The sequence below is a fragment of the Eurytemora carolleeae genome, unplaced genomic scaffold (genome assembly GCF_000591075.1).
Source record: "Eurytemora carolleeae unplaced genomic scaffold, Eaff_2.0 scaffold525, whole genome shotgun sequence".
Taxonomy (NCBI): Eukaryota; Metazoa; Arthropoda; class Copepoda; order Calanoida; family Temoridae; genus Eurytemora; species Eurytemora carolleeae.
The window spans coordinates 122,070-142,714 of NW_019396459.1; the positions used below are offsets into that span (position 1 = coordinate 122,070).

A 20,645-nucleotide genomic window follows, 5' to 3' on the forward strand; every position below is an offset into this window, starting at 1 on the left:
AAAAAAATGTACGGATCTTTAAAAAAATGTACGGATTGGTTTAAAAAAATGTACGGATTGTACGGATTTTTTTAAAAAAAATTGTACGGATTGTACGGATTGTTTTTCGAAAATTGTACGGATTGTACGGATTTCTTCTGAAAATGTACGGATTTTTGTACGGATGGGTTCAAAAAAGTTTTGGCCACCCTGCAGATAAACAGAGATTACAACTTTATATATATAAAGATAGAAGATAGATAAAGTAGTAATCTCTGTTTTGGTGATTTTTTTGGATGTCCAATCATAACTCATGAACCCCGGACCGATTGGCCTAAAATTGATTATTGGGGAACTCGTTAGAAACACGGGTTTAAAAATTCTAGATTGAGTGGGTTAACTTTTATAGGGAAAACTCCAGACAAAGCTGGGTTCCCAAGCTAGTAGGACATAAATCTCTGGAATAAGAAAACGACTGTAATAATAATACTCAAGTCATGATATTTAGCAGTCCAATGGGTGTGCAGTGTATACAAACCCATCTCACCTAATAAGCTGTCATTCAAGGTACTGTAAAACTATTTGCTTTATATCAAACGCAAATAAATAAGAATCACATATGTATGTACAATGTACATATATATTGTATAACGCAAATATGCATATATATGTTAGCCATCGCTGGCCAACGGCCGAACCAAATCGGCTAAGCTTTTTTGAGGTAACACAAATCAAAAGGGTACCATGGGGAAAATCCAATTTTTTTATTCCACGGGCAACGCCGGGCACTTCAAGCTAGTTTCAATAAAGCTCGAAATAATTTTCCGCTCTTACCTCGGTCTATGTACTTCTTCATCTTCTTCATCTTCTTCATCTTCTTCTTCACTGTTCTCTTCATTAAAGGATTCATCGTATTTTATAGGACGCCTTCTTCTAGTATAAATAATAAAAAACAATAAGATGATAAAATCTAAAAATCTAAAAATCTAAAAATCTAAAAATCTAATATTATTAAATGTTTTATAAAACTGAATGTGATACAAGGTTTGATTTATTACCTATGGTTTGGTTTGGATGTTCCCTCTCCAGGATCTTCTTCATCACTCTCTTCCTCTTCATACCGTTGTTTCCTTCCCTTCCCCTGAACCTTCTTCTTCTTTGGTGTTGCACTCGGACTCTTCCCTTGCTTCTTGAGCATCCCCAACCTTCGGTTCATGTTTCTCCAATCCTTTATCACAGCCTGAAATCTATCCTGGAAATCTAACTTGAGCCGCTTGGTCATCTTAACCACGAGGGACTTTTTATCCGTGTTGTATTTCATGGAGTTGATAAATACTAGTTCAACATCATCCCTAAATTCATGAGGGTTTCTGTACTCTCCTACTCTTAGAGATTCACGAACTTGGGACAGATCCATGGGCGTTGTTATTATCCTGGAGTAGTCAGGGAAATCTATCTCTGACACGGGTTCCCGGAACGGCTCTGAATCCGGATTCTCCAACAGCTGATGGAGTAGTTCGTTACAATCATGCTTCCACTGCTTGGGATTGACCGGAGACTCTGAGGCTGATTTTTTACGAGACTTTACCGCTCTCCCAGAGGGTTTGGTTGCTTTAGGTTCCTGGGTATCTTCCCACTTAAAGTTATCCACAAGTCTATGATACTCTCTGTTGATGTCTTCCAGCTCTGGATCCTGGATAATTCTTAACACAAGATCAGTGAGAATCCGAGCATTTTTTACAATATCAGTCTTTGGTCTGTTGTAGCATTCAGTATTAGTGGCGATGTATCTAACATCGAATTGAACTGCGGTGATCCTACGGTAGAACTGGTTGTCCAGCCTGGATTTGATCAAGCTAAAATCTATAGGATATTCAATCTCGAGCATATAATCAGGGTATTGGGTGAGATCTACAGGATAGTTGAACGGCTCTGCTATAGCCAGAACCATCACCTGCTCTAGTCCTGCTGAGATACGGATACATTCAGTCTTACTGTTCAATCCTCTCCATTCCTCCTCCAGGGGCTGGTAGAGAAACCGTTCTATCTCATCCCGTGTTACAGGCATACTCTTGATCATTTTCTCATAGCCTGCAAGAAAGCTTGATGGATCATATGCGTCATTTTAAAAAATATTTATCGATAGCTAAGTTTGTATTGAGTTGGGGTTATAAATCATCATTGTAAGTTTTAATTTTAAAGAAATTTTCCGAACGAATGAAAAGCTGTGTCGGTTCTGGCCCTCTATTAATATTATACTTGCAGTCGAAAAGTGATAAAATAGAGAACTTGTGAAAGTGAAAATACACATTAAAAAATCAAAGATTTTAAACAGAAAAAACGAGAAAATCAAATTTCATAAAAGAATTTTTAAAGGAACTGAACACACGCCACGAGATCTCGTTTTCTAATTCCCATATCTTTGCTACATGATGTCGTAGACAGAAATAGAAACAGTTGAGTTTTAAATACCAAAGGGTTTGTGGCGCGTGCTAAATTCCTTAGTAGTAAGTAAAATATTCACCTGGATCCCCCTCCTGAACCGGATCCAAATCCCAGGGTGAGAGTCGCTCCTCCTCTCCACTATCCCAGGAACACTTAATGCTAAGGAACGGACTCTCTGGTATAGACATATTAAACGGACTCACCTAAAACCAGAGGTATAGTGTATATATTTAACAATGGCTAAAGATGTTGTTTATTTTTTTCCATCCCCCTTCCCCGTCCAAATAAAAATTATGTTTCTCGCTTAATTTTAAGTTTTAACCCAGCTAGTTCTTGTTTTTTTTTACCAACCAAACTTTTTAGAGAAAAAAGTGCTGAGGTTAAAACGCTTCTTAAGGAAGACAATGTTAACATTCTAAATATTATTATTCAGTTTCCAAATTCCATAATCTATTTGGAAAATTAAACATTTCTCTCAATCAAATCCTATCCAACATGTAGCTGTCAACTCTAAAAGTTTAGTTATAATAAAACAGAATTCTGGATTTCCAAAAACTTGCGAAAGAAAAGTAGTGAGGAATTTTTTTAAGGAAATAGAGAAATAGAAAACTTGTAAAATCATGTAAATCTTTACAGTAGGCTACAAAAACAGTCGTTTAGCAGGATTCAAATAACAACTACAAGAAGAGCGTAGTGTGGCAAAAAAATTTGTCAAATAGTCGATAACCATTTTTAAAATTGACAAGAGCAAAGATAAGATAACAAGAATGACTACGATTTTGTCGCGTACCACTTACTGCAAAATTTGAAGAAAAAAAAATATTTAAAAGAAATAATTAAATGGGTTACCTCTACTACAGTACCAAACCACCAGGAATCCTCAATTTGACATCTATATCTATCCCCAGGTTTCCATTTCACCTAAACTTTGCAATTTAACGGATTGTTCAGATATTTGTATTTAGTTTGAGGTACCAATTATTAAAAGGTTATGACTATATTTGCATATTGTATATTTTGTTCAGTTTTTCGTCGTTGATAAAAGTTTAGATAGTTATGCAAGTTACAACTGTAAAAAAATAACTGTCTTTCTTGTGGATAAACTTAGTCTTTGCTATCTTCTTCACCCCGTAATTCATAAACATGATTCTAATAAGATATGTTACCCTCTGTTACAACCCTTCCTCTGAGTACCCACCCTTTCCCTTATACTTTCTCACCCCCTCCTTACCTTATTCATGATTTATCATCATTTTTTACAATTATTTACAATTCTTATTCGCTTATAATGGGTCAACCAATCAAAACAACCAACTCTGGTTAGGCGGGTCCAAATTACATAGTAAATTGTGATTTCTTATTTGCATTATCTCGTTGATCTAAAACTGTTATAAAATTATTGTGATTACAGAAATTGCTAGGCTAAAATAATATTTAAACCCTGTCGTTTTATGACTAAGAAGTTTTATCATTAAAAAAATATTTTGGAAGATTTCTGATCCTGACCTGAATTGAAGTTTCATAATTATGCCTGAGCACAAGAAAATCCACAACATCATTCATATCATGATACTTGATACTAAAGTTGTCCCCAGTTAGCTCATTAGCCTCGGGGTCCATGATTGCGAGCTTAAGACAGCAGAGACGAGGAGGACGTATCTCATGTTTCATCCCGATAACCTTGACGAGCTCGACATCCTTGATGTCTTCCCTCTGAAGCCACTGCTGCTCCCTCATGTTCAACCTGTATGAATTCCTGTTCTTTACGAGGTTGATGTACCCTATATGACCCTGCTTGATGTACATAACCTCGTCTCCCATCTGGGGAAAGTATGGAGACTTGTTGGGAACATATTGCGCCAACCAGTCACTGGGTAGATATTCTGGGGGAATATCATCCAACTGGGTTGGATTAAAACTGTAGTTTTTCTTTTTATTCATCTTTGCGCTGCGGCTTGGACCAGGTTTCGAGGTTGAGGGACCAGGTTGAGGTTGACCGGGCTGTACCGGCTCTCTATCTCGACTCGTTCCCTCGTCACTGCTCGCGGATTTACTGCCTACTCCTCCGGCACGACCTAAAAAGAATAGTTTTGCAAAGATATCTTTACGTATATTTCAAAGCCTGCAAAAGAATTGAAATGACGAGAGCTCGAAACTTTTTTATTGGTGGAAAAACTTAGCAGGGTTGGGATAAAAACCCCAATAAACCCCACTTGTTAGTGGACTTTTTTGGGTTTTAAAGAGGTTTTTTAAATTTTGTGTAATAGAAGTAAGGTCTACTCAAATCAAATCAATTTAATTGATTTTTTGGAGTTTAAAGCAGAAAAACTGATACATCTAATTATTTACTAAGACTTAAACTAATGATCTTAACAAAATAAATATTGTTCGCATATTGAGTTATTTCAAAACAAAATATTGAATTATCAAGACATTTTCTGGTTTTAGACAGACAAATCCTACAGTGGTCTTCCTTCTTGAGCAAATATATCTACCAATTTATCTGAGTAGGCCCACCCACAAAGGCCCAATCAGAAATAAGTATCCAAGTGAGAAAATAGAATTAGTCTGAAATTTATAGAACTACATTATCAAAAAATTGCAATATTCCCTTTATGAAGGCTTCTATGAAGAAGGAAGGTGATATGATTGTATTTGAAGAGTAATTATATATGTTTATAGCCTAGATATTATCACAACAATATTATTATATTTCATAACTATAAAGTTCGCCTATTGCTTAAATAGTCTTATTATTATGAATTATTATGAACTTTAGTAGGTCTTAACTACTTTCAAATTAAAAAACCCAAAAACCAATAAAACCCACTGGGCTTTTTTAGTTTTTTTTTAAACCCGGGTTTTTTCCAACCCTGAAACTTACGAGCTTAAACCGCCTCTCTTAACTGCAATCTTTATCGTGTTTGACCCGATTCTAAGTTGCAATCATTGGTAAAAGTTTGGAGCAGTCTATTTTTCCAAGGATATCATTTGAAAAACCACAAAACAAAATTCTTAAAGTTTTCTCTTACCTGACTTTCTAGCAGTACGTTTAGGTGGTGTAAGATTGTTGGCTCCCCAGTCACTGTACTCTGTACTACTGCTACTAGAACTATCCCCACTCTTAAACAAACAGAATTTAGATAATAATGAGAAATGAAATATTTCCTGAAAAGTTAAGGAGTGAAAAAATGTTACACGATTAATAACAAGTGTCTAATGTGCATATTTTGATTAATTTTCTAAGTTATCTATATCTTAAATGAATAATGAAACACTTTATGTCCTTGGACAAAAATTAGAAAACCAATTGTACTTCACATTGCACAATGTACAAATCAGAAAAACCCGACTTGTCAAGTAGTTTAATTATTATTTTTAAAGGGAGTGACCGGCTTTGTAAGGTATTTGAACTGAGTATGCAGTGTTGTGGAAAGCTTCTTCTTCTTTCGGATTCATTTGAGACATATTAAACTTTTTAAAGATCTGTAAATCCTGAGTTTGAGCGCAAATTCGACGTTCAAAACTCATACTTTGGGGGTGGATACGTTTTCAGAATTAGTTTTTTTTTTAAATATTAAATAACGACAACGAAAAATAAAGTAAAAATTATACAGTAGTCTAATTAGATGGTTAGGAACATATTTCTCAAAAGAAATTTGTCAATAAATCAATGCTCAAATCGATTATTTGGTTTTCTTTATTATATTGAGTTTATAATTTTCTTAGAATTTATTCACAGATTTCTTCAAATTCTTCAAATCTCGTCTTTTCAATAATAATTCTAGAAAATCTGCGAAAATCTTTGTGAATAATGAGAAATCAGAATAATGAGATAATGGAAACTAATAATTGAACAAGATTACTTATTTTCGATGATAAGATTAATTTTTATTTTCTCAACATGTTCCTTTAACATGAAGTCTGTAGTTTATTGTAGAACTTTTTAACATTTAATGTCGACGTTATTTAATAATTTAAAAAAACTAATTCTGAAAACTTATCCACCCCCAAAGTAGGAGTTTTGAACGTCGAATTTGCGCTCAAACTCAGGATTTACAGATCTTTAAAAAGTTTAATATGTCTCGAATGAATTCGAAAGAATCTTTCCATAACACTGTATACTCTGTTGAACTACCTTACATAGACGGTCACTCCCTTTAACTATTAGCAATTTAATGTCAGAAAATAAATTCCATTTCTTTATTAAATCTTAAAAGTGTCGGATCATTTCATTCTTCCATGCATTTACTATCCCCCCCCCCCACCCCAGCTGTTGAGTGCCGATAGGACAGATTTGACATATCACCTCTAAATCACTTTCATCTAGAGATGTTTCACTTCCACTGCTATCATGCTGATAATCATCTTCTTGAGTATCATCAGGATCATCTTCATCCTCCCCTGTATTCTCAGGAGCAGGTGGAGGAGGTTGCTCCCTAGCTCTAGATCTACCTGGAGCTGGGTTCCTGTTCCTCACCCTACCTCCTCTTCCTCCTGGTTTCTTAGTTCCCAGTATTTTCTCTATACCCTGATGCCGGGATTCTAGTCCTAGACTCTTACTGGTCTTTTTGAGCCCGAGCTGGACCTTGTAGAAGATCCTCTCCTGGTGTCCCATCTCCTTCCTCCTCATGAAGTCTGATGTTGCCGATGTGTAGTGAGAAGACGGGATTAGGTTCCGCTTCCTCCAGATACTTCCGGTTAGTTCGGCAGAAGACGGGGCAGGGAGCACAATTCCTAATATAAATAGTAAATACGCATAAGTGACCATCGTTATAAGTATAAGTGCCCCCATTTAACGAGTTGCTCCACTTACAACGGTATTAATTAAAAACTATCGTCAGAGCAGAAATTATTAAGTTATCTTCGGTTTGCTCTCTGAAATTTTATAATTTTGAATTGTGGTTTCTCTTTAAAAGTGACTTGAGGAATGAAGTAATTAGATATAAAGATTATAAAAGGAAATTAACCGAATTAATGACTTTAAATATCGAAAGCCGACATTATATTTATTCTAGTTGCTCAGATGCAGGTGCTCAGGGTACCATTATGAATCAAACATGCATCTAATTGAAATTTAAAAAATAGGAAAAAATTCCTTGTATATTAACAGAAAACTGTCAAGATTGTTCTTTAACAGAAAACTTTTAAGATGTTGACGGATGGAAACTAAAAACTTATAATAGATGTTTTATTAAAATATCTGATGATGAAATTACCAGGTCTTGAGTGGTCTCTGCTGCTAGGTGGACGCCTATCCGGAGAAGCGTAGGAGTGTTCGTAAACCGGATTCAACACGTCTCCGGATACATCTAATTCTCCTTCTAAACATAACACCACAATGTTGCAAAGTAAATGTAGGTTCCTGAATCAAGGTAAATAGTCTTTTGATAATTTAATTTGATTGTTTACTTCACTGACTGAAGTTGTGTTACCAGTACATTTCAGGTGTATATTTTTCAGAATATCTCGGGAATGTAAAATTTTTTTTATGATTTGGAGAAGAACATGAAAAATTGTTATCTACAAGTAACTTTTATTATTCTTTTACCCCAAAATTCATAGATTATATCCAAAAAATAATCGATCTCCAAAAATACTGATTTTCCCAAATTTAGCGATTTTTTATTTTGCGCTCCGTTTAAGCAACTAAGGATGACTCCTTAGAAAATATAATTTGCATAATAATGTTACGAGAAAACATACACTACACCCCTGTGAATTTTTTAAAAAATATTATCTATCAAATAAAATAAAGGAAGCCGAAGGACTGTTGAAGGTATGTATGAAGATGCACTCACAATCAGGACGCAATTTCAAAACAAACTTTATAAGGATGCAGTATCAATTACACACATTTTGCATTAAGGACACTCATACATGTCCTTTTAGTCCTTTTAGTTACACGCATACTGCGTTGTTGCAAATTCTTTTATGTCCTTATAGTTTTTTTATTAAAAATTCACGGGTATTAGGAAATTAAACTTGAAGAAAAATACAATTTACCTCTTGGAGTAGTTGCTGCTAACTCCGCTATCAGCTGATCAATATTCGAGGCCGGTGTTGTTACACGATCCTGTCGCTGAACAGCCTCAGAGGATCGTCGCCGCCGATTCGGCGATGGACTTTCAACCTCTGTGAGATTTGGAACAAGTAGCTCCTGATCTGAAAGATGTTCTCTGCCAGGGACTAAACGCTGTATATCCGCAGGATAGGGGTTCCCATCACTATCCACTAGGAAGGGTGGAGGGAGGAGGTGGGGAGCACACTGACTCTGCTCATCAACAACATGATGTGCAGAGTCACGGAGTAGAGGACGGTAATCAGAGTGGAAAAACATTTCTTCTGGACATTTCTAAATGAGATATTAATTGCAAAAATTAATTTATTTATTATTTAAATTTATCTTTTATACAAACAACGAGACCCATTTAACTGGTAAATATGAATTTGTATATTTGATGTTGTTAAAGATAGAGCATTTAGTTTTATCATTAGCTTAAATATCAGCTTCAAGTTAAATGGGTCTGCATACACTGTGCAATATTCGTGTTTCAATCATAACTTAAAGGGAGTGTTCGCGAAAAATGAGAGAAGGGGAACACTCCCATTGATTGTCTAATAGTTGTCATCTATCCCACAGTAGTTTTATATCGTATTTGTAACCTTATAGATCTCCGGTGAGGTAACTCCCAGAAAAATGACGTGTCCATGTGAATCACTTGCGGCCACGTGCAGCTGGTCCGGACACCATTTTGCGTCATAAATGGCGCCAAATCCTTGACCTAGAAGGGAATTGTATTAGATCCAACTCGTCCAAATATTAAGAGAAGTGTAGTTAAACAATGAAATCTTGCTTTAACCACTTCTCTTTAACTTAAACCGTACACAAGGTTCAACAACGTCTATGTAGTTAAACTGTCTCTCTATTAATTAAAGTTAGTTAGTAGAAAATTCAAAAAACGTATTGTTTTTTACCTTCTTGTGGGGTTCCCCATTCCATGTCTGCTATCAAAAAGGTTTCCTTTAATCATTGAATAAAGGCAACTTTATTAAATTATTCCCCCCCACCCCCACCCCTTCACCCCACCCAAAAAAGTGAGCATTGCAAAAATTATATCATCCATTCCTTACTTATGGATAAGGAGAAATAGATTCTAATTTTATTTTAAGAATACAATTGATCGAAAAACTTCATCGAATAGAACTTGATAAATTTCTAATATTTTTCACTCAATTCTGATTCTCACCTTCAATATTATTGTTGTATTTGTAAAGAATCTGCTTAGTTGAAATTTCCCAAATGATGATGGACCCATCGTGCGCCCCGGACAGCAGGATGTCGGGGTGGGTCGGGTGGGGCTCCAAGACATACACCTCATCCTTGTAGCATTATTGATTGATTGATTCAGTACATGTTATAAGAACATATGATCCAGATGTTCAAGTTAATGAAATTAGAAATTTACATTTCAGAGCTTTAACTGTCTTCTTACATTTTTGCAGTTTTACTTTCAATATAAACTTTAAAAGGTGGTGGGGTGGGGGGGGGGGGGGGGGGTGGGGAGTGTGAAGGTTAATGCAGGGAACATTTTGAAGATTTCCCCAGATTATTGAAAATTCCCCCCTTCGGATAAACATTAAACTTTGAGCACCATCACCCTTTCTACTACTCTTATTAGGCAAACATTAGGAGGCCGGATTTAAATGATTAAAAAATATATTTAGCAATGAAGTTAATATTATCTCACCTTATGCCCTTTAAGCCTGTAAAGAAGCTCTGAGGTTTGTGAGTCCCAGGCGTGAAGGGATGCGTCAGAAACAGCTGTTATCACTAGACGGTCATCACAAGTCCAAGTAGTCATCGTGACCCTGTAAAAAAGCAATAAGTACGTCAAACCAATTCAAATTTATCACCCCCTAAAAATCATTTAATTCCCCAAATAAGCAAACATAACCCTAACAATTTTTTTTCGCTCCGCGCAAACATACATATTACATAACTTCAGGAACAAAAAAAGTACTTTAAAATGTTTTTTTTTTCAATAAAATATACACCCCTGCAGTATTTAGATCATTAAAATTCAATTAAATCAATCATAATAAAGCAATTTGAGCCAATCAAACAGTTTTGTCCATTTGGGAAAAGTAAAAAAATTGGTTTTTTTTTATGTAAGAAATCAAAAGATCTTATGATTTATTCTGATTTAAAATGATTACCTCGACCATACAGAAACATTTAGAACACATTTAGATTTAAAAATTTGACCCATAATTTAATCAGATTAATGTGAGGGATAAACATTTCCCACTTCCCTTAAAATTCTTTTGTTTTTTTTTCATAAAAATGTATTTATTGTATAGTATACATAAATGTATACCCATGACATTGAATTCACCTAATTAGTTACCTAAGTGGTTCCTCGCACTTCTTGTATGTATTATAATGAACTGTCCTTCCATCCTCAGCTTTTATCACCAGCTGGACAGAATGCCATTCACCGGCCTTATAACTCCAGATTCGAGCTGTACCATCCTTACTACCAGACGCAAACCTAGAGAATAAATACTTAGTGATTAATCTTATCGTGCTACATGGTTTAACATTTTTTTTTAAATCCCCCACCCCCTACCCCTCTTTTATTATCATTCCGGAGGCAAATACAGGGGAAAGTGAAAACTGTGATTTTAAGGGGGGGGGGACAAATTACAAGAATTAACCCCCCCCCCCCAAGCTATATTCGCCCCTGAATTATTCTCGTCCCTCTTGTTGGATGGGGAAATTTTTGCACTTTCATCAATCCTTACCCCCCCCCCTTTAAACAGAAAACCCTGGATCACCTAAGATTAGGCTTGTTTGCCCACTGTAGGCTGTCTACCCGTTTAGTATGAGCTTCCTGTTCTAGAACTTTCACAGGTCCTTCCTGGACAACATATCAATTAAAAAACAAAATGAGAAAGTTTATCAAAATTTAAAAATCTTTAGAAATTACTAGTCTATCGATAAATCCATCCTTCATTGATCTCTACCTTTCCATCCATCATATAGACCCGGACATGGTTGTCAGCTGACCCTGTAGCGAAAAAGAGCCCGCCAAACGAGAAAGATGCGCAGATCATCTGCGCATCTCCAGGGCGCATCTTCTCATGGTATCTTGTGGGCTCAGGGTCGAATACTGGTCGGGCTGATTTTTCAGACTACGGTTATAAATTCATGTCAAAATCAGCTTAAAACAGCTTAAAAAAGCTTCTTTCTTAGATGTCAAAATAAGCAATTAACTTGTGTAAAAAACCATGCTTAAAGATAACTTAGGAGGTTTAAAGACATAAAATGTTCCTTGTATGTGTACTTCCAGAAGCTAACAGTTCCATCGCCAGATGTCGCGGCAAGATAAGGAGGAACACCTTAATCAAAACTAAATAATATTCATCTCATTGAAAATCATTGAAAAAATCAATGAAAATTATTGAAAATTATTGAAAATTATTGAAAATCAATGAAAATTATTGAAAATTATTGTAAATTATTGAAAATGATTAAAAATGATTGAAAATGATTGAAAATTATTGAAAATTATTGAAAATCAATGAAAGTTATTGAAAATTATTGAAAATTATTGAAAATCAATGAAAATCTATATATAAATTTGGCTTGTCTGTCTGTTTGTATCCAATAAACGTCAAAACGGCTGAACCGATCGGGGCCCAAATTTTTTGTGGAACATCTCGGGACCCCAGGGAAGGTTTATGAATGATTGAAATTTTAAAAATTTGTGTTTAAGAGGTTTTTAATTTTGTAAAAAAATTTAAATTTTTGAAAATCCGCAAAACTTTTTTGAAAATTCTTGAAAATTCTTGAAAATTATTGAAAATTATTGAAATTATTGAAAATTATTGAAAATTATTGAAAATTATTGAAAATTATTGAAAATCAATGAAAGTTATTGAAAATTATTGAAAATTATTGAAAATTATTAAAAATTATTGAAAATCAATGAAAATTATTGAAAATTATTGAAAATTATTGAAAATTATTGAAAATTATTGAAAATTATTGAAAATTATTGAAAATTATTGAAAATTATTGAAAATTATTGATAATTATTGAAAAATTTGGAAATTACTCAAAAAATTTGGAAATTATTAAAAATTATCAAAATGTTTTGGAAATTATTGAAAATTATTGAAAATTATTGAAAACTATTGAAAATTATTGAAAACTGTTGAAAATTATTGAAAACTATTGAAAATTATTGAAAACTATTGAAAACTATTGAAAACTATTGAAAATTATTGATAATTATTAAAAATTATTGAAAATTATTGAAAATTATTGAAAATTATTGAAAATTATTGAAGATCATTAAAAAATTTGGAAATTATTCAAAAAAATTGGAAATTATTGAAAATTATTAAAATGTTTTGGAAATTATTGAAAATTATTGAAAATTATTCAAAACTAATGAAAATTATTGAAAACTATTGAAATTTATTGAAAATTATTAAAAAAATTTGGAAATTATTCAAAAAATTTGGAAATTATTCAAAAAATTTGGAAATCATTAAAAATTATTAAAATGTTTTGGAAATTATTAAAAATTATTAAAATGTTTTGGAAATTATTGGAAATTATTGAAAATTATTGAAAATTATTCAAAACTATTGAAAATTATTGAAAACTATTAAATTATTGAAAATTATTAAAAAATTTGGAAATTATTCAAAACATTTGGAAATTATTAAAAAATTTTAAAATGTTTTGGAAATTATTAAAAATTATTAAAATGTTTTGGAAATTATTGAAAATTATTGAAAATTATTCAAAACTATTGAAAATTATTGAAAACTATTGAAAATTATTAAAAAATTTGGAAATTATTCAAAAAATTTGGAAATAATTAAAAATTATAAAAATGTTTTGGAAATTATTGAAAACTATTAAAACTATAAAAAATTATTCGAAATTATTGATAACTATTGAAATTATTGAAAATCATTGAAAATCGTTGTAAATTATTGAAAATTATTAAAAATTATACAGTCATAACCAGAAAGACCCAGAATTAATTGACAGTTAATCAGACGACTTTACATATATATTGTGGAAGACGATGCCTGGCCGCGTTAAACTAGTTCCACAAGATTCAACAGAATGAGATAGAACGGATACGGGGCATATTATCCTATATCTCAGAATTCACCAGTGATCTCCGCCATACGCCTGGGGCTGCAAATGTAGTGGCTGACAACCTCTCCCGTCCTCCTCCACAATTCCCCCCCGATCCACAGCTTTGGAATTGGCAGGACTAGGGCTATTTTGTTGTTTTCGTTTCATTAGTCATATTTGTAAAATTAGATTTTAAAGTCGTCTGATTAATTATAAATTAATTCAGGGTCTTTCTGTTTATGTAGTATATTGAAATTTCTTGAAAATAATGAATATATGATAAGATTAAAGGATGACTCTTGTAAGGAAGGATGAATGAATGAATAAATGAATGAATATATTACTAGGAAGGGAGGCCGGACAGAAGTGTAGAGCTGTGATGGCTCCAGTATGTTTGGCTAGTACCGCTACAGGAGCTGCTGTTTGTAAACACCAGACACGGATAATCTTATCAGTACTCCCAGCAGCAAGCAGCCTAAACAATCAATCAATCAATCACCTTGAACTCTCAATCAAGAGCTAGTAAATAGTTTAAACTATCAACCAACCAACCAATTTATCAAAAGTAAGAAGATATAAGTCTTGATCAGGAGCCAGTGCATAGTCATGACAAGCATGGAAACTCATCAATTCAATTCAAGTCAAGTCAAATCAAATCAAATCATACTTTACAGGCATTCTTTGCAGGAATCCGAGTTTAATGCTTAAACAGATTAGTTTTTGGTTTTACTTTTCATATGAGTCCTCTTTAAAGTTGTCTTGAATATTGTGTACTCATCCTGTAAAATTCACAGGATTCGATAAATTTTTGCCGTGTTACAAATTTTACGTACCCACCAATTGCTGATTGACAAACATTTTTCTTTAGGTATAAAAGGCAGGTACTTCCCTTTTGGATTTGAATATTCATTGTTTAATCAATCATGTGCAAACCAAGCATTGTAATTAATTTCGTCATGGCCAAGCTAAATTTACATTCCATCATAATTCATTACACATCAGTACTATCACAACGTAACTCATAGCCCTATAACATGAAACACATTAGTGCCATCATTGCTATATAAACCTATGACAGAGAGCACATTAGTGCCATCATTGCTACATAAAACTATAACAGGGAGCACATTAGTACTATCATTGCTACATAAAACTATAACAGGGAGCACATTAGTGCCATCATTGCTACATAAACCTATAACCAGAGAGCACATTATTAGTGCCATCATTGCTACATAAAACTATAACAGAGAGCACATTAGTGCCATTATTTGTACATAAACCTATAACAGAGAGCAAATTAGTGCCATCATTGCTACATAAAACTATAACAGGGAGCACATTAGTGCCATCATTGCTACATAAACCTATAACAGAGAGCACATTAGTGCCATCATTGCTACGTAAAACTATAATAGGGAGCACATTAGTGACATCATTACTACATAAACCTATAACAGGGAGCACATTAGTGCCATCATTGCTACATAAACTTTTAACAGGGAACACATTAATGCCATCATTGCTACATAAACATATAACAGGGAGCACATTAGTGCTATCATTGCTACATAGAACTATAACAGAGAGCACATTAGTACTATCACTACGTAACTACATAGCCCTATAACATGAAACACATTAGTGACATCATTGCTATATAAACCTATAACAGAAAGCACATTAGTGCCATCATTGCTACATAAACCTATAACAGAGAGCACATTAGTGCCATCATTGCTACATAAACCTATAACAGAAAGCACATTAGTGCCATCATTGCTACATAAACCTATAACAGCACATTAGTGCCATCATTGCTACATAAACCTATAACAGAGAGCACATTAGTGCCATCATTGCTACATAAAACTATAACATGGAGCATATTAGTGACATCATTGCTACATAAACCTATAACAGGGAGCACATTAGTGCCATCATTGCTACATAAACTTTTAACAGGGAGCACATTAATGCCATCTTTGCTACATAAACATATAACAGGGAGCACATTAGTGCTATCATTGCTACACAAAAACTATAGCATTAGTGAGATCATTACTACATAAACTTTTAACAGGGAGAACATTAACGCCATCATTGCTACATAAACATATAAGAGGGAGCACATTAGTGCTATCCTTGCTACATAAACATATAACAGGGAGCACATTAGTGCTATCAATGCTACATAAACATATAACAGGGAGCACATTAGTGCTATCATTGCTACATAAACTTTTAACAGGGAGCACATTAATACCATCATTGCTACATAAACATATAGCAGGGAGCACATTAGTGCTTTCATTGCTACATAAAACTGTAACAGGGAGCACATTAGTGCCATCATTGCTACACAAACATATAACAGGGAGCACATTAGTGACATCATTGCTACATAAACCTATAACAGAGAGCACATTAGTGCCATCATTGCTACATAAACCTATAATAGGGAGCACATTAGTCCCATCATTGCTACATAAACATATAACAGGGAGCACATTAGTGACATCATTGCTACATAAACCTATAACAGAGAGCACATTAGTGCCATCATTGCTAGATTAATTAACATGTTAAAAGAAAAATACATTTTCTACCTAACTGTTATTCATATTTCCCTTGATTAAATTGATAATATCAATGTGCTAAATGACTCCAAAACGTTTAAAAGTCGTTTTAGAGCTTAGGAGTTTGTAACAGCTACAAAATAAACAGAGCTCACCATTTTCCAATACTTCCTTTATCTATCAAATATATTGACTTTAATTAATTATAGACTTGAGTTTAAAAAACAAAAATAATTAATAATGTTGAAAAAACATGGATGTTAAAAAATGTTTACCTAACAGAAACATTAATATCCAAATTCCACCCTGTTTAATGTCTAATGTTTACCTTCTTTATTATTTTAGTCTAAAACTATAGTTACCAGTGTTAAGCTAGAACCTTAGTAAACAGTATTCTATCGAATCCTTCTAATACAAGTAAAACCATACTTTAAAGATGAAATCATTTCAATTAACACGAGCAATGAAAACATTAGGATTCATTCCAGTCAGCGAAGATAAAAATGGTTGTGTACGGATCAATCTTCTAAAGCCAGCTTTCCTGGCTCAACTCACTGTCCGTGGCGTAATCATCGGAGCTTATCTTTATTTCATTTTAATTTATGCACTGCAGCAGGAGATGTCCATCCCAATGGTTGTAGTTCTTAGCTTTAATGTACTTGGCACCTGTGGAACATTTGTCTATATTTTCTTAATGGCTTTAGCAGCTAAACGACTAGAAAACAATACATTCACTGGAGAAAGTCAGATGACTGGACAGACCTTAATTACAATGATAACTCCCCAACTCTTATTCTCAACTGGAACTATACTAAGCCAACTTACACTGTTAACTCTTGAAATTTCCTGGGTTTCAAAATGTGGTCTTTGCATTACACTGTTCTTTGTTGACATAATTACACTGTTGGATATGTTTTTGATGGTATCAGCTTCTTATTTATGGGTATTGGATTTAAAGACTAAGATTGGTGTGATATTAAATCTAGAAAAAGCTGAGAACCAGATTGATAACTTTGAGAAGATACACAAGGATTATATTAGTCTCAAACATGCGCTTGAACCAATTACATTTGCTGAATTTTCTTTCGTTCAAATTTTGTGCATAGTATCCGTTTACCTGGCATTCAAAGGTACTATTTTTTCATGAATCTTATTAACCATTTCATCATGTTTTTTTCTTCAGGATACATATTCAGCCTTCTACAATTTCTTGGTATGCTCATGCTCCTTGTTCTCATGGTAACAGTTCTAAGTGATCTGTATGAACTAATGGATGAGTTGGCAAACAAAGCTGAGGAAACAGGTCTAGAGCAATCTAACCTACGAAGCATATTCAGGTATATTTACTAAACAGGATTAGAATATAAGAGTTGGGTCCAGCTTAATTGAGAATCAAGCTTATACCCAATTTTATTTGTTTGGTTCTAAATTGAGCTGTTTATTCACCAATCATCATGCTTTAACTTAAAGACTGAATTTCATTTTACTCCTTAATGTTAATTTGTGATAAGGAATATGTCACTACCTAACAAATATATTTTTAGGTTCAAGCAAATCTCAGGAAAATTGAGAAGGGCTGGTTTATTTACAGGACTAGGATACTTCACTATCGAATTCTCAACCATCACAGCTTTCCTTGCTACAACTCTTACTTATCTTATTGTACTTTTACAGTCAAATTTTTAATCTTATTGTACTTTTACAGTCTAATTGTTAATCTTATTGTACTTTTACAGTCAAATTTTTAATCTAAATATACTTTTACAGTCAAATTTTTAATCTTAAAGGGACTGTAAAGGAAAAATGAAAGGGGGTATAGGCTGAAAGCTAATCACTTTAGCTCTTGATCGTGACCCATGAAAGTTTCATCTGATGTTCCTGTCTCGAGAAATTGATATAAAACTGTGTTAAAATTAAACGAAAGTTCGTATATGTAAAATTTAGAAAATCTTAAACTTAAATCACGTGACCAAAACTATCACCAATGGCAGAGTAGTATACTGGTCACGTGTCTCCGCCTGTATCACGTGACCACTTTACTGCACTGCCATTGGTGGAATTTCTGGTCAAGCAATACGGACGTATAAATAATATTATGAATTAAATCTATAAAAAAATATAAATAACAAATATAAAATTAGAACTGGAGTAAACCTGAGATACAATTAGCTTTCTCTGGAATATCTTCGTTTTCATATTGGATGCATATTTGCTGAATTTGATCTTTTTAAACCCACTACTTTTATACAAAATTGTATATATATTAATTTTCGTATAAATTTGACAAAGTTGTAAATCAATTTCTCGAGATAGGAACATCAGATATAACTTTCATGGGTCGCGTTTGAGAGCTAAAGTGATTAGCTTTCAGCCTATACCCCCTTTCATTTTTCCTTTACAGTCCCTTTCATGTACTTTTACAGTCAAATTTTCAATCTTATTGTACTTTTCCAGTCAAATTTTCAATCTTATTGTACTTTTACAGTCAAAATTTTAATCTTAATGGTTACTTTGTAAATTTCTTGATGCAACATACTTCATAAATACATTTGTATAAAGAAGACATTTCGAAAAATGCTTCAACTCAAAATTGATTCTGGAAAAGTTGGCATTTTCCTAGAAAAAAGAATTGGGAGGATAATTCCTTATTTCTACGTATAAATGAGCTGATAATGAAGTTTGTTCGTTCTTACTTGCAGTCCTCCCAAATATTGATTAGTTAAACTGTTTATTTAACATCGCTATGTACATATGAAAGAACTAACTTTTCTAATAACATGAAGTAAAGAATTTTTTAATTAAAAATAAAATTGAGTTACTTCCTAAAATGAAATGGTTTATAAAATATAATGGGTGATGGGAATTGGGCATTAATACACCTACAAGCAAACTAAACGGAAACTCTTATATTATATATATATATATATATATATATATAATATATATAATATAATACTCTTTGTACCAACTTTGTACCAAACTCAAAGCAACTAATTTGCAATCAATCAATTAAACCATGAATCATTCCATTAAATCACGCAATGAATATTGCAATTAATTCTTGCAATATTAAACGTCTGATTAATGATATTGCAATTTTTCAAACTATCATTTCTTCCAATTAGATACAACTTTACTTTATATCACTAAAAAATAAATTATCTATCAATACAACCTTCTTTCTTATCATCATTAACACATCAATTAGAAAAAAGCCTACTTGTTATCCTCAGAAACCGCCATGTCTGATATCTCAGCAGAGGCCCCACGGAACGTGAAGTAAAGACGACCATTAAAGGTTCCCCACATCTAAAATAAATCCATTGTATGAGCCTGTTTCAGTGTAAGTAAAGAATTCCAAAAAGGCTTTGCCGCTAATGTACGAGCGGATCTTTAATTTGATCATGAGATTTAAATATATCCTAAACCGCATTGCAAATCTCTATTGGTTCTGAATAGTCATAAAGTGCGTCAGTGAAATGGATTAGACGCAACTGGACAGTTAAAACAAGGAGTTACTTAGTTGAAAGATGGACTGAATCATGCTAATCAAAGAATGATGATGAATTATAAAAACTAGGTTTCGATGCGCTGGCCTTTCTGGTAATAATCTTAACGTTTTATTGATCTTTCTGCAAGACTTTTATTAAAAAAGGTATACTATTTATGTTCGCCGATCCCCAAAATTTTAGTTAAAAGGTGTCTTTTATACGAAGCCAGGTGTGTACTTTTCAAAATTATCCCCCTCCCCTGGATAATAAAAACATTAAATATGAAGTTTCTTTATCATCAGACAAATAAAGGTATATTCTCCCATGATACCTAGCTTAGATAGGTTCCATGGAGACATTGTACCAAAGAGAATAGAATTTATTAGAGTGGAATTTACTCGAAAAAAACTGTAAAACGGCCATTTTGTTGTACTGTTTCCATACTGTAGGTGTACTTCACACATTTGTGCTATATAATCTTTTGGGCCCTGGAACATCATTTTATAGAAAAGTTTTCTTATTAAATTCACTTTACAAACGACGATTTTTAAATTTTAATGTTTAATTCACCAAAAGCAAATACACCTAAAGCAAATACACACGTTTAAAGTTAATTGACAACTTTATAAAACAAACAAATTGGAATGGATCATACTGTATTAGTGTGATGTACTGCGTATAATTTGTGAAAATTTACATGAATTGTACACTTTGAACTCCCTTTCAGGCTGAAAGGGACTTACAAATTTCATACCGAGGGATTTTTTAAAATCCACTCTAATATATTCTATTCTCTTTGCATTGTACGAGAAAAAGCATGAAAAACATAAATGATTTTTAATATCCTACCTTAACCAGCAAATCGTCCGCTCCGGTGAAAACATAGTTTCCAGTCTACACCAAACCAAACCAAATTTTATTACTTGAAGAATCACACAGAGATAAATTTTTAACAGGAATTACCCTCTCCGGCGGAAAATTTGA

The 20,645-nt window shown here is 33.2% G+C and overlaps 2 protein-coding genes across 16 annotated transcripts in view; one reads left to right on the plus strand and one right to left on the minus strand.

The window, feature by feature from the left end:
* The window catches only part of LOC111703670 (bromodomain and WD repeat-containing protein 3), a 40,484-nt gene that overhangs the window by 6,847 nt on the left and 12,992 nt on the right, over positions 1-20,645 (minus strand). For 13 of the 15 annotated variants that reach the window (XM_023475703.1, XM_023475701.1, XM_023475698.1 and 10 more), the window contains exons 5-23: positions 20,511-20,555; positions 19,391-19,479; positions 13,936-14,066; positions 11,762-11,829; positions 11,455-11,622; positions 11,266-11,348; positions 10,836-10,979; positions 10,176-10,296; positions 9,675-9,807; positions 9,091-9,209; positions 8,431-8,779; positions 7,644-7,748; positions 6,734-7,161; positions 5,457-5,547; positions 3,931-4,499; positions 3,274-3,345; positions 2,504-2,627; positions 1,038-2,070; positions 814-912 (exon numbers count right to left, since the gene is read on the minus strand). In XM_023475703.1, the coding sequence (XP_023331471.1) occupies positions 814-912; positions 1,038-2,070; positions 2,504-2,627; positions 3,274-3,345; positions 3,931-4,499; positions 5,457-5,547; positions 6,734-7,161; positions 7,644-7,748; positions 8,431-8,779; positions 9,091-9,209; positions 9,675-9,807; positions 10,176-10,296; positions 10,836-10,979; positions 11,266-11,348; positions 11,455-11,622; positions 11,762-11,829; positions 13,936-14,066; positions 19,391-19,479; positions 20,511-20,555 (3,971 nt within the window). Of the gene's footprint in view, positions 1-813; positions 913-1,037; positions 2,071-2,503; positions 2,628-3,273; positions 3,346-3,930; positions 4,500-5,456; positions 5,548-6,733; positions 7,162-7,643; positions 7,749-8,430; positions 8,780-9,090; positions 9,210-9,402; positions 9,443-9,674; positions 9,808-10,175; positions 10,297-10,835; positions 10,980-11,265; positions 11,349-11,454; positions 11,623-11,761; positions 11,830-13,935; positions 14,067-19,390; positions 19,480-20,510; positions 20,556-20,645 lie in introns of those variants that run through there. The other 2 variants (XM_023475690.1, XM_023475704.1) reach the window with 2 other exon arrangements.
* On the plus strand, positions 15,389-17,979 carry LOC111703674 (uncharacterized). The gene is made up of 3 exons (XM_023475708.1): positions 15,389-17,300; positions 17,354-17,507; positions 17,715-17,979. Exons 1-3 carry the CDS (start codon positions 16,607-16,609, stop codon positions 17,854-17,856), a joined length of 990 nt encoding a protein of 329 aa, XP_023331476.1. The 5' UTR covers positions 15,389-16,606; the 3' UTR covers positions 17,857-17,979.

Bases quoted from the DNA above. Each gene is read 5' to 3' on its own strand.
- LOC111703674 (XM_023475708.1), top strand. From the start codon at position 16,607: ATGAAATCATTTCAATTAACACGAGCAATGAAAACATTAGGATTCATT. The intron at 17,301-17,353 runs GTACTATTTTTT...TTTTTTCTTCAG, and splicing joins CGTTTACCTGGCATTCAAAG to GATACATATTCAGCCTTCTA. The intron at 17,508-17,714 runs GTATATTTACTA...ATATATTTTTAG, and splicing joins AACCTACGAAGCATATTCAG to GTTCAAGCAAATCTCAGGAA.